At 40.6% G+C, this 13,588-nt stretch overlaps 3 protein-coding genes across 3 annotated transcripts in view; all 3 read right to left on the bottom strand.

The window, feature by feature from the left end:
- Positions 1–576: 576 nt before the first annotated feature.
- Positions 577–2,659, bottom strand: LOC135072914 (inactive pancreatic lipase-related protein 1-like). Its single transcript, XM_063966937.1, has 5 exons — positions 2,577–2,659; positions 1,816–1,984; positions 1,251–1,654; positions 919–1,122; positions 577–840 (listed from the first exon to the last, which is right to left on the bottom strand). Exons 1-5 carry the CDS (start codon positions 2,620–2,622, stop codon positions 623–625), a joined length of 1,041 nt encoding a protein of 346 aa, XP_063823007.1. The 5' UTR covers positions 2,623–2,659; the 3' UTR covers positions 577–622.
- Positions 2,660–6,536: 3,877 nt separating this feature from the next.
- On the bottom strand, positions 6,537–7,549 carry LOC135072795 (uncharacterized). The gene is made up of 2 exons (XM_063966831.1): positions 7,546–7,549; positions 6,537–7,444 (listed from the first exon to the last, which is right to left on the bottom strand). The coding sequence occupies exons 1-2, from the start codon at positions 7,547–7,549 to the stop codon at positions 6,537–6,539; spliced, it is 912 nt and encodes a 303-aa protein (XP_063822901.1).
- Positions 7,383–13,588, bottom strand: part of LOC135072450 (protein turtle) — a 95,482-nt gene continuing 89,276 nt past the window's right edge. The window contains exons 15-18 of the mRNA XM_063966355.1: positions 12,968–13,153; positions 12,392–12,619; positions 7,789–7,875; positions 7,383–7,473 (exon numbers count right to left, since the gene is read on the bottom strand). Of these exons, the coding sequence (XP_063822425.1) occupies positions 7,844–7,875; positions 12,392–12,619; positions 12,968–13,153 (446 nt within the window). The 3' untranslated portion in view covers positions 7,383–7,473; positions 7,789–7,843. The remainder of the gene's footprint in view (positions 7,474–7,788; positions 7,876–12,391; positions 12,620–12,967; positions 13,154–13,588) is intronic.

Genomic DNA, 13,588 nt, shown 5'->3' with positions numbered 1-13,588 from the left:
TTTATTTACCTTTATTCCTACACAAGTATATTAAGTTACACATTTCCTCCTGTCGGTCATCGTTTGACTTAGGCTGATTTACACGTAAATGTAGATAAGTAGATTTTAAATTTTAACTTGGATTTTTTTTGTCAAGTTGGTGGGCGGGGCTTGTCACTTGACACGTTTTGACAAGCAGTTTCATAGTAAACAAGAGCTTGACGTTTGGAATTAAGTTTATATACCTAGTTACGATTCATTTTGATCACTTAAAATTAAGTTAAAGTTAAATACTTAACTACTTAATACGTGTAAATCAGCCTTTAGCTCCTTCAAAGCGACTATAATAGTACTTTTTAGGCGAGTTCATACATTTTCTGCGAGAGAAATGATTTATTTATTTATTTATTTTCACCAACTTAAACTATCTTTACAGGTCAATAACCTAATGCGATAGCATAAATTATTTTGTAGGCAGGTACACTGTATCTACTTACACTAACTACTTATAACTAACAATAAAAAGTGCGGCTCTTACGAAATTATTATTATCATTATCACTACAACCATTGTTATTAGGTTCTATGGTGTTTTTTTTTGGTGCTACTACAACTGCCTAACTGAAATTTTACAATTTACAATATTACTCCGACCCCACAGCATACTTAGAGTGATTATTAGTATAAAGAAAAAAATCTCCAACACGATGATTGTCAGCAGGGTACCCCATCATTGCCGGATCGTTTCTGCATTCGCCTCGTTTGAATTCCTTCCAATCTTCACAAGGATAGGAGTCAAAACCTATATCCGAGTCTATAGATTCCAAGAAATATTCATGAGATCGTCCATGACTGCAACCTTCTAAAATAGGCACACGATTTCATGAATGAACACATCAAATTCCTACATTTTATTTTTTTCTATACTTAAACTCCTTACCGATAATATCTTTAATTCCCCCACATCCTGGTTGTGGTGCTTTACCACCATTTGGATAGAAGTCTGCATGTCCATGACTATCCCTATATCCTAATATTCCTCCACAAGTGTGAATAATATCTACAAAATTAGCATCACTTGGGTCTAAGCGAAAATTTGGATCCATCAATGGTAGTTCGAACAATGGCCGTGCTGGATCTAGCCCTAAAACAATTCATCAATCCCTTTAGACAAGTTGCAAAACGTGATAGTTTTCATTTCGAAATAGCTTCAACCGGACCAGAGTACTTAACTAATAAAAGACAACATAGAACACTAGCAGAAAAACTTACCTGTTATTCTATGTATTTTCTCTCCCGAATACATTCCGGCGTAACCCATAACCTGGGCTCCTAGGCTATGTCCTATTAAATGTATCCGGCTGTTCTTCACCCCATAGGTTTTCATAAGTGAGCGTATTATTTTGGCTAAATATTTGCCTACATATCTTGTGCTAAATGCAGACCACGGATACACTGGATTGTCCGCTAGTTCACTCCAATCCACAGTTAAAACGTTGACATCAGATACACCCAATATTGCATTCTTAATATTCTGGATCCAATCGGTATTTTCGTTGGATAGCCAACCATGGGTTATTGCTTTTATATCTCCAGATTCTTTGAAATATTTACTTTCAATGTTGTGATTTTCGTCATCTGGCGGTACTAGCAACTCTCCTTGTTTGTTGTTTTCTCTAATACATGATGAGATTTTGTTTATGTACAGTTATGTAATCAATCTGTTACGACTAATTAAATAAGTAAGTAGTATTTTTTCTATTGGCAGTGAGTGGGGAGGAAGTTTAAAGGAATTAGGGCTATAAATTATTGGAGGAACGAATAATATTGATTTTACCTGGTGTATAAGTAACAGTATACTTTTCCATATGAGAAGCCCCTTGTTTCCAATGGTAAAGTTGAAAAATTCATCTCGTGGAGATAGCCACTTTCATCCATATACAATAGCCACTGGCTGCCATAACTTGGGTCGTTACCGTCTTCGTGGGCCACGACGCAGGCTTTTGCTATAAAATGACATCATCAAGCTAGCGAACAATAAATAAATATATTTATACAGTTTAGCGGGAGTCAGTCCAACGGTAGGCTCTTCTCAAGGCTTTGGTTTTCAAATTAAATAGGTACATGACGCAGGATAATGTTCGGCAAAAATGTAGGTACAATATTTTGTTTTAAAGATCACAATCTATCAGTATGTAATCAATAACAGTTGGCCCGTGTTAAATTGGCGCCCAACGTGGGGTGCCGGTTTAGCGCGGCGCGGGTCAGTTGCCAAATACACTCTTTTGCCCGAACACACTGGGGTCGTGTATCTTAGTACATTATTGAAAACCAAAACCCTGAGGAGAGCCCAACGCTGATCTGGCTCGCGCTAAAACAGTTAGCCGCGAGGCATTATTCAATTGGATATTGGACTGGTCAGGACTCTATACTAATTTTGAGATTTTAATTTTGAGTTGATTTTCCAAAACAAGCGCACAGGGCCACAGGCGCGCGCTAATAGAGTGCGGGTTGTTACTGACTATCCAAAATATTAGGTATAGTGCAGTCTGGTGATGTGGTGTTAAATGAATGACTACGATACTATCTATACTTTACCTACGAGATAAATAAGTAAAAGTAAATCGAAAATGTTCAAAGCCATTTTCGTTATGAATACAAAAGCGTTGTATTACTATTCCAAAAGGCACCGAAATGAATTCATGATGCTTCGTTATAAACATGGTAATTCCTTAGAGATAACTAACTTACATCGTCTCTTACATGTGTCTCGTTATCATCATAATTATGCCTTATTTGACACAATGTCACATTACCTATCTATCTAGGTAAGTCTTCAATTAGGTAGATACCGTGTACAATTAGATTACTTACTTACTACAGTTTGTGTTAACAGTGTTATTTTGTGTATATGATATTATTTCACGTGATTGAAAAAAGAAATTAGTACATACTCGTACCTATTATTAATAGGTTCGGTAAAGGTTTAGATTATTACTTACGTTACGTTTGAAAGATGATGGATGACCCAGTGTTAAAAAGAAAGAATACCTGCCAGTGAATGGGAATTAAATAAAATACAAGAATTAATCATAGCAACGTTATTGTATTTTTATTTTTTCGAATTGAATCCTTTTTTGTGCTTACACAGTAAACACATGACCTCAACACTTACAACTAAAAATATTCTAAAAATGAAAACAATGGATATTTCGAGTTATAAAATTGTGGCTTGTGCATTTTTGTTTCCAATCGAGGCGAACTTATTGTGGAATTATTGGTGTGACAGTTAAAGTGCTCAGTATGATGCTATGAATATTCGATATCACTTATTGTGCTGAGATATTGTGCATTTAAGTATGCCTTAAATTTTTTAATATTCGGGTGCCCTGTTTCACCGCATTATTTTCTGCCAATGTGCACATTACTTCGTTTAGGTACTTACTTTCCTTTATACAAACTGATATATACGATTTAGTTACATTATTCTAATATATTGCTATCTTTTCATTTTTTAGTCTATAGAAAGTGTCAAGTGACTTTTAGGCTATGTTCGAAATGCTATAATAATTCACGTAATTTCTTTCGAATTAAGTAATACGAAATAAACAACATTAAAAAGTTCTTAAGTGTATTAAGGTACTTTATGTGCTCCGACGGCCGGTTACCGATGTAGTACGATCGGTTGTTACAAACTAAACATAATGTTAATGCACTTTGATAAGATTGCACTTTATGGCTAACGTTAGTTTAGTACGTAAAGGAAGGATAATTTTATATTGGAAAAAGACTAGATATCACATGGTTTGAGCTATATATATTACTTTTCATTCTCTTAATCTTGTACGTCCGTAAAATGTTAACATAATTTCCTAAAAGACCGGGATCAGAGCTCGTTTGCCAAACCTCATGTTGCTGTGTAATCGCTTACTTAAGAAGTCGTTTATAAGTAACTCGAAGTAAATGGGCATATAAAACCTACACGAACTACTCAACTGTGTGTTTCCCTACGTCTGTAGTCACAAATCGTTTGCCAATAGTGGATAAATAATTGATCACTCAATATTTACAGTAATAAAAATGTATAAGTATACTCAAAATTTTACATAGGTACCATACGTTAAAAATCGTCATTATCATATCTTGCTTGATATGCCTACTGTCGTGAACGACTAAAGACTGAATAATTTCTTCAACATAATTTTCTGGGTTGACCGTACTGAACAAATCAACAATAACCGCACCGGAGCGGCCATTCCAAGACCGCTCCGCCGCACTCTGCAGCCTCAATCGGTCTTACAACGACAGTTGTCCGCATTGAGTACCCGGCTTCACAAAATGTACGTGTATCAATATTTTTTACAGTTGGTCAGTCGACAATATTGAGCATTTAACATACCATTAATTTACTGAACAGTGGCTAATTTATTGCACATGTCGTCGATCCTAATATTCTAAGTGTAACTCTATTTCGGGAGATATCTAGGGAACGTTTAAGAAAATAATAAAACAAACATCTAATGTGTCTTTGTTAAACATAGCTTATCCCTATAATAATCGTCGTCGGCAGTGAACTAAACGATGCGCGCTAGGTCTGCTGCGTGGGGTACGGCTTTAGCGTTTTTCCGCTTCAGGCCCCCGTGTGGCCTGGGCACTTGATTTTCCTGGGAGCTCGAATGGCCAAGGCCTCATGTGCCCTGGCCATTCGAGTGCCCAAATTCTCATGCGCCCTGGTCACTCGTCCGCAACTCCGCACGTCGCCAACTCGCGCTTACTTGTTATCCCTTTCAGAGGCTTCCATGCACGCACATACATAACTACATCTTATCATACCTACCTACCTATTTGTTATGAGTTATTTATTCCAATTTCTTTAAAGCGTACATTTTTATACTTATTTCGTAGGAGGTCCTTAACACGGTATTAAAAAAAATCAGATAACAAACATAGGCACAGAATGTACAACGTGCATGCAAGGAAAACGCGAAGAGCACTCGACGCGACAAGTAAAACTAACAACAAACATAACACTAAACAGTCTTTCCATTGACTGGTCAACTATAGGTGGGATTGCTCCAGGAACAGATAGGCGAAATTGCGTTGAACATAATAAATAGAGAAGGCTAGTTACAGTATACTTTCAGTCGAAAACAAATAAGTACCCAGTACACGCGCCGTCACAGATTTCAGTCAGTGCATGGAGTAAAAGAGAATTGACTGAACTTCTGCTATCACTTGGGCAGTGACATTGAATTTCTTTTAGCATCACTATATGAATAATAACATTAAGAAACAAGTCTAGGAAATGTAAACAGTTTAAAAAATAATGACGACTCACGTGTCTCGTGCGTGCCACTCAAGCACTGCCAGCAAGTTCTTTAGAATCTCAATCATACCATACCTAAATAAATAAGTGTATAGATAATATCTAATATGTTTTTACATATGTACAGTTTTAAAAATTATATAAGGTAGGTACATAAACAATAAAAAATAATAAATTTGTACTTGTAAAATAATTCATTTAAAAATATGAAACAAATAATCCGTTTTAAGTATCTCGTCTCGATCTACATTATGTCTAAGTTCTACTTATGATTATTTGTGTATATTATATAAAAGAGCGCCGGCGGCCGGCGACGCGGCCGCGCTTATACTTAATCATTACTTTGTGAGTGAGTCCTATCTAGTGTCGTTTAGAGCCGCGGCTGCCGGCGCCGGCCGCCTCCTCCTTTAATAAGTCGTTATCCTATAAATTAGTTACAATAATAACTACAATATAATTTTGGTATGAGCGGTGTCGTGGATGCTACCCCGCTCATACCTAAAGCGTTTAGGTGAACGTGGGCCCGCACTGCCCGCCCGCCGCGCTGCGCCGCGCCGCGCCGCGCGCTCTACGCTCGTACGCCCCGGCGCCCCGGGCTACCAGTTACTTACGAGGTAAATGTATGGCACGTTCGTTTGTTCTCAATAAGGCCAGCTTGATAATAATTATATCCGTAGTTTCACTGAAATAATTTGCCGTATCTTACTTTAATGAAAGCACCGTTCCGACTTTAAAAGTAGGTGTGATATATCACTTAAAAATGCACCAAGTTCGTGCAATCGATTATAAGTACAATAGTATTTAATTGACATTTAATATGTTTTAAGAGGAGAGCAGGCAGTGCGAATACGAAACGTCACGGCATCCACTTTATAATATACGTACATTATTACAGTCAAACAGCTTTATGCGCCTGAAGTCGTTTCTAAGTAACTTATTAATAAATAGTCGCCGTCGCGTTCGTTGCGCCGGCGATAGAGGTGGGATCTTTGCGCTCCGTATCGGAGATTGCTTCTACGAATATCTGCCCCGGACAGTCGCCTTCGGCGACCCGCGGAAACTAGAGACTCCGGCTACTCGAGTCCTGTTTTGATAAGGTGGGGACTATATCGACTTCGGACTTCAAATAAATTGGAGTTAGGACTAGTTCGAACTGATTTACGATTTTAAAGTTTTCGCTTAAACGTTATCAGAAATCGCAAGGATATAGTCGGGAAAGGCTATCACGCAGATCAGCAGACGGTCTCGGCCGGCGGCGGCGGCGGCGCGAAGGCGGCCAGCGGCGACAGCGGCTCGGGCGAGCGCCGGCGCAGCGCCTGCCGCTTGCGGAACTCCAGGAACTCCTCCTTCATGGCGCGCACGCGCGCCTCCACGTCGTCGCGCGAGGGGCGCGCGCGCGGCCGCTCGGGCGTGGACGGCGTGGGCGTGCGCGTGGCGCGGTCCCACTCGTAGTGCACGTCCACGGAGCCCGCGTCCACCGCCTCGCCCGAGCCGGGCCGCGGCGGGGGCGCCGGCGGCGGCGGCCGGTACGGCGGCGGCCGCCACTCCGCGAGGCTGCCGGTGCGGCTGCTGCGGTTGTGCTGCGACGAGGCGTTCTTGCTGCCGAAGCCGCTGGAGGAGCTGCGGCTCTCGGGGGACGCCTCGTGCGGCGGCGGGGGGTCGAGCGCGGTGCGCGGGCGCGCGTGGCGGGACAGCGGGCGCGCGCGCGGCCGCGGCGCCCCGGCGCGCGCCGGCTCCAGGCGCAGCGCGCGCAGGCGGAAGGGCGAGGGCGGCGTCGGGAACGAGCCGTCCGCGGAGCTCGGGAACGGCACCGAGCTGAGGTCGGACACGTGCAGCGGCGACCAGGGCGTCCAGGCGGCCGCCCAGGGGGGCCAGGGCGGCCACGGCGGCCAGTGCAGCGCGAGCGCGGGCGAGGAGGCGCGGAACAGCGGCGGCGCGGCGGCGGGCCGCAGCGGGGCGCGCACGCGCGGCAGGAAGCCGCCGTCGTCGGAGGAGGAGGGCGCGGGCGAGGGCGCCGGGGAGGGCGCGGCGAGCGCGGAGGGCGCGGGCGACACGCGCCGCACCGAGCGCCAGTAGTGGGCCTCTCCGCCGCATCGCGAAGCCGGCCATATCCAGTTCGCGGTGAACCGTAGACACTGGACTATACTCGATATTCCGCGTTCTCTAAATCTATGGGTTTGAGAGGGATATCGATGAGATAATAATAATAATTGATACAAAAATCAAATCAATAAAACAAACGCATAATCGTAATCAATATAAACAAAATACTAACTTATTGGTTATTGAGAAAAAGTTATTAAAATGGAAAATATTATTTAAACAGTAGTTTACCACTTGTAGCTCACTGACCTGATTTCCTGAAGTAGGTAAGCGTATAGGAAATGACAATTAGATCACAATGTTTTGGACACGTTTGTTATGGCATAAAGAGTAGAGGCCTAGAAACCTCTTGTAAGATATTGACTATTGGTGTTTACTCACTTCTTAAAAGGCACTTGAGTGCTGTCGGCGGCGCGCAGGTCTGTGAGCCGCGCGGCTACCATGTTGTATGCTGCAACCGGATAATTTCTGAACATTAACGCGGGTAGAGAGTCAGTTCCCCAGCCCCCAGCCGCCGCCCGCCACCGGCGCGATCCCGCCACCTACCCCCTCACCAACCATATTGTCAAAATAAGCAACCACGTAAGTGGAATATACTCGTTAGATATTGTATTGATATACCAGGTGTATAAAAATCCTTCTGATCCAAAAAGAGGTGTCTGGTGCTCTACCAACATTGAAAGCTCAAAATATAAATGATAAATAATGAGTTTTCAATATTAGCCCCTTTTGATGGAATACGTTGTTTACGCTACGTTTAATACATATTTATTTAAATCATAGATAACTTTATTTACTGCCGAGTATATTCCTCCTCCATTTGGTGATCAATGTAATAATGATTGAAATGAGCTTGCAACTTTGACATAATGAAAACATTGAAAAAGTCAGGGCCTTACCAAAAGTTGAACGCGCGTTGAACTCTATTGAAATGGCAATGCCAGATTTTGTATGTGTTATAATAGTCAAACCTCGAAGCTCAGGCGCTCCTAGGTTTGACTAGTCAATCCTCAGGTCTGACTAGAAGTCTTAGTCAAAGCCCAAACATTTCGGCCTTTGACTAAAGAATGTTAGTCAAACCTAGGAGAGACTAATTTGGTCAGTCAAACGTCGAAACTGAATTTAATGAAATCGGGGTTTGACTAGTCAAACCTTAATTAAGACTTTAAACTAAACTACACTTCATTTTGATATTAAACTTATTACATAGACTTTACCGACCGGTTCTCTCTTTAGGTGATGGTACGAGTACGAATAACTAAACTTGTTTACTGCGGTAGTTTATCAGTGTTTCTAAACCGATCTTGAAATTATTATTTTTAGGGTTCTGTACCTTAAAGGATTAAGGGTAAAAACGGAACCCTATTACTATGACTTCGCTGTTTGTCTGTCACCAGGCTGTATCTCATGCCTTTCCCAAAATATTTAGTTTTATAGTCACTTTAAAAATCATCCCCATTCGCCATATAACAATAAAAGAGTGAATCCGATTCAGATGATTTTAGTTTCGACGTTTGACTGAACAGTTTAGGCACTTCTAGGTTTGACTTAGTCAAAGGCCGAAATAGGAATTCACTTCGGGGTTGGCCCGAAGGCTTTGGTCAAACCTAGGATAGACCAGTTATTCCGCGAAGAGACTGCATATCGACCTTTGACTATGACAGTCTCAGTCTGAACTGAGTTACGAGCATTACAAGTTTGGAGGTATACATGTCATAGTAAGTTTGGTTTGTTACACTATTTTGTAATCAAAAAACAAAGTTTGGTCGATGGCCGCGCGAAAAAAAAAAGACGCCAATTTCCGGCATTGTCTTTTCATCTTAAACCAGTGTTCAACTCGCGTTTAACTTTTTGCGTTAATGGAATAATATTAAAAAATTGTGAATAACACTTTAACAACAAGCAGAACATGTCAATGGGTAAAGAATAAGAATGACAAATGAAATAATTCATTGTTCAATGAGTTACGTGATTTCGTCAAATAAATTGTCAATTATAAAGCTAGAAGCTGGCTTATAAAAGGCGATAAGTTTTATTTTATTTAAACTACTAATGATAATAACTGCAAGCGATTTTTTAAATAGGCGACAATAGGCCAATACAGTAGCGTCGACCTGCCGATTCAAGAATTTCGGGAATACATCCGTCTACTGCCGGACTTTTTTGGATAACCGGTTAACCCACTAATATTAACACAAGAATATTGTACTTTGCGCTAATTTGGAGGAAAAAACATTACATTTTCTTTGGACGACTCTACCAAAATTTATTAACCTTGGATGTTTCACATAATTTTGTTCAGCTATCCGTAACTCCTGTTACAAAGTTTGCTGACATTATTTAAGAAAGAGTTTTAAAAATAAAAAACATCGACAATTTACGGCTATACCATAAATAAATGCAATGTCCCAAACTCGTAACTCTACCACTGAATCGATTTTTAATAATTCGAATTATACAGAAAAAGTTAATATTTGAAAAATATTGTGCTAATGTAAATTGCATTAAAATCAATGCAATTGTTAATACGATCGACACGTTTCCAGAACGAATAACTATAACTTAAAACTGTCATTCGTATTCGGTAACGAAATAACCATACCTAATGTAAAATATGGAAACAAATAAAACCTACCTAATTTAATTATAGTAGGAACATGTAAACGTACATTAAAAAGCGATATTAATGTTAATGCATGCAAAAAGCACAACCAAGCCGGGTACATCTAAACGACGATTACAGCCGCGTACAAGACAAGGCAAAGCATGAATATGCAGATGCTTTGTTCGCTCCCGACAATATGGTAAGTTATGTTAAGTTACCATCCCATGACGATAAAATTTCGATGTTCTTGTCTACAGACAGGCAGAGTTATCGCTTGCATCGATTGTTACTGGAGCTATGAAATATTAAAGAGTCAGTATACGGAGGCATTAGATAACATATTTTGCACGTTTAGTCTCGTAAGTCCTACATATCAATGTGGTTAGTGGCTTGAGATTATAATCAAGGATCTAGTAATATTAATATGCTATAAACATAGATATGTATATTCAAGACACAGGTTTTATAATATAGCTCACGACTGGTTTTCCAGCTATCTCTCTAACCGTAGACAGTGTGTTCGAGTGGGTTCGGTAGTTAGCGACCAGATCCAAGTTGAATATGGCGTACCCCAAGGCAGCATACTAGGCCCCACTTTATTTATATTGTACATGAGTGACATTCCAGCACTACACCTCGAAGGTGCAGAAACGCTTCTCTACGCTGACGATACGGTTTTGCTTTTTCAGGGAACCTCCTGGAAAAGCGCATATGACAATGCTGAACGTGGCCTGGCAATAGTTACTGATTGGCTAAAAAACAACCTGCTAACACTAAATACCAAAAAAACAAAATACGTAGCATTTCACATGACAGCTCGCGCACAACCTCCTCCTACGAGCACACTTAAATTACATACACACACACAAAACACAACAGCATGTTGTTCCTGTAACGAAATAGAGAGGGTAGGTAGCATCAAATATCTAGGAGTAACCATAGACGAAAAGCTATCCTATAAAGAACACATTTCCCAACTCTCTGCTCGGACCCGAAAAATTATATTTGTCATGAAAAACTTAAGATACTCGGCGTCAAAGGGGACTCTGCTGCTAGTATATAAGACCCTTTGCCAATCCCTACTAATGTACTGTATAAGAGTTTGGGGGGGAGCTACTAAGTACTTAATGATCGAGCTTGAAAGAGCCCAAAGGGCTGTACTCAAAGTGATGCTTAGAAAGCCTTTCAGGTACAATACAAATCAGCTATATTCAGAAGCAGGAGTTTTGAGAGTCCGTCAATTGTTCATACTACGGGCTGCCACTGGCATGCACACTATCACCCTCAAGTCACCTGAATACGAAAAGCTCTGCAAACTACGAGTCTTCAAGATCGCGGTCCCAACAGTACGCACAAAATTTGCTAAACGTCATCCTATTTCTCTGTTACCGTTTATTTACAACAAAATTTGCCGCAAACTAAAAATTAAAACTTTGACAACTCACCATGCTAAACTTGAAATTGAATCTTGGCTTAAAAGCCTTGATTACCTGGACACAGAATGTCTTCTTACTTAACGAGTATAATACCTCTGTCACACACACACACACACACACACACACACACACACACACACACACTAACTACATAACACACAACACATAAACTAATTTCTAATTTCTTGTTAATTATTTTAAATAATTATATAACCACATATTATATTAAATAATATTATACATATTATATAAGATGTAATTTTTAATTGTAATTTTAATTTCAATTTTCATTGCAATTGTAATTTTAACTGTCAGTCTCTAATAGAGTAAGTTTTATAAACATTGACCTCATTTTAAGCCTTGTAACTATTTTTTTTTTTGATACCACGTTTTATATTTTAATTTAACTACAGTAATAAATTGCCTGAATTTGTGTTCCCAGACCTCAAAGTAAAGATAATACATATGTAAAAACTTAAAAAGGCTACTGCGATACAAGCTATGCTTAGTGCAGAAGCCGCTAGTTATAAAAATATTTTGTATTAAGATTTATTGGCAATAAACATTTTATTATTATTATTATTAAAAGCAGCGCTGTTGTTTTGCTTTCAAGAAAAAGTGTGAGTGTCATCATACTTTAGATACAAAAGATAAAGTAGGTACGCTAAACTTTTCTTTAACTGAAAGTTAATCTCGAGATCTGAAAACTGACTTTGGTATGTGTGTGCTGGTATTAATACCGCAGACGCAGTTATTAGTGTATTTCAGCTGAATTTGGAGAATGTGTGTGTAACTCAACAAGAGGGGCAGTTAATTGTGTATTCAGCTGAAATTTGTATGTAACCCGACAAACGTGTCGGCAGCCGACTTTAGCCGAGTAACAACCGAGCAAGCGCTTGGGCCGGGTGTCGCGCGGGCGGGCGGCGCTCGGCCGGTCACTCACCTTTCTCCTGCTTGCGGCGCTTGCGCTTGTTGCAGATCTTCACCGCGCACACGGACAGGATGATGGCGACGATGAAGAACAGGATCCCGCCGACCACGCCCGCTGTTATCGCTTTGTGCTTCACCCGCGCGGGCACCGGGAACTTCACCTCTTCGGAACTCTCGTAGCTGGTGGCCGAGTTGGCCAACACTCTGAAGTAGTACGTCCGACCGCCGACTAGATTCTTAACTGGAAGTAATTGATATAATGATGTGAAATGAAAGGTGAGTTACTACTCTTGATATTCCCTACGCTAAAAGATCTCAAAATACAATTTAGGGGTTTAACTAGGCAGGTCTTTTCAGGATCTTCTTAATGTTTTAGATATTCCGAGAAGAAGAACTTTGAAGAAGAAAGAGGGAATGATCTCCTATTCTGTTGCTTAGGTACGCAAGCCACAGCGTACGCTCTTAGTTAGGTAAAATCAGACGTCGTTTCTCATTGAACTACGTCTGACAAAGTTGTCAGTTTTAAACCAGACAGAGTAGATCATAATTATGATCAGCTGCACTATTAACGAAAGTATTATCCCCTTACCCAAATAGCTCGTCTCCTCGGGGCGGATCTGCCCCCGGTTGAGCGTCTTCCATTGCGCGTCGGTGCGGTACTTGATAGTGTAGTACTGCACCAGGTGCGCCCGCTCCAGCGGCGCCTGCCACGTGATCAGGAACCCGTTGTGCACCTCCGTCACCGTCAGGTTCCGAGGCGGACCCGATTTTGGACCTATGTTTATTGAAACGAGTTACACTTTGGAGTTTCCACGAAAACTTGCCGAGTTCAGTTTTGGCAACTTGCAACTCGATTGTCGATTGTTTTAGACTAATTTCCTCAAAACTATCAATTCACATGTGTTATTTGAGCCATATTCTTTTTTTTTGTAGAGTTTGATTTAATTTTTTTTTCAGTATGATTGAAACTGTTAAACAGTCGATTGTTAAACTACACGCGTGGATGATGACGGCAATCAATGTCCGCATAACACTAGCAATTACCGAAACCATTCGAGTAATCTCAACTAAAGTCAGTTTACAAATATTGCAACAAATCGATCATTCAACATAATTTTGCCATCAATTTACCAACTCGTCTAGTTTAATTGAAGATTGTTATTATGAAAGTACTTGCTAAGTTGATAATTTATCATGTCATAAAAATGCC

Source organism: Ostrinia nubilalis, chromosome 6, assembly GCF_963855985.1.
Source record: "Ostrinia nubilalis chromosome 6, ilOstNubi1.1, whole genome shotgun sequence".
Classification (NCBI taxonomy): domain Eukaryota; kingdom Metazoa; phylum Arthropoda; class Insecta; order Lepidoptera; family Crambidae; genus Ostrinia; species Ostrinia nubilalis.
The sequence above is the reverse complement of the archived record's forward strand: the minus strand, read 5'-3'. Positions and strand labels throughout refer to the sequence as shown.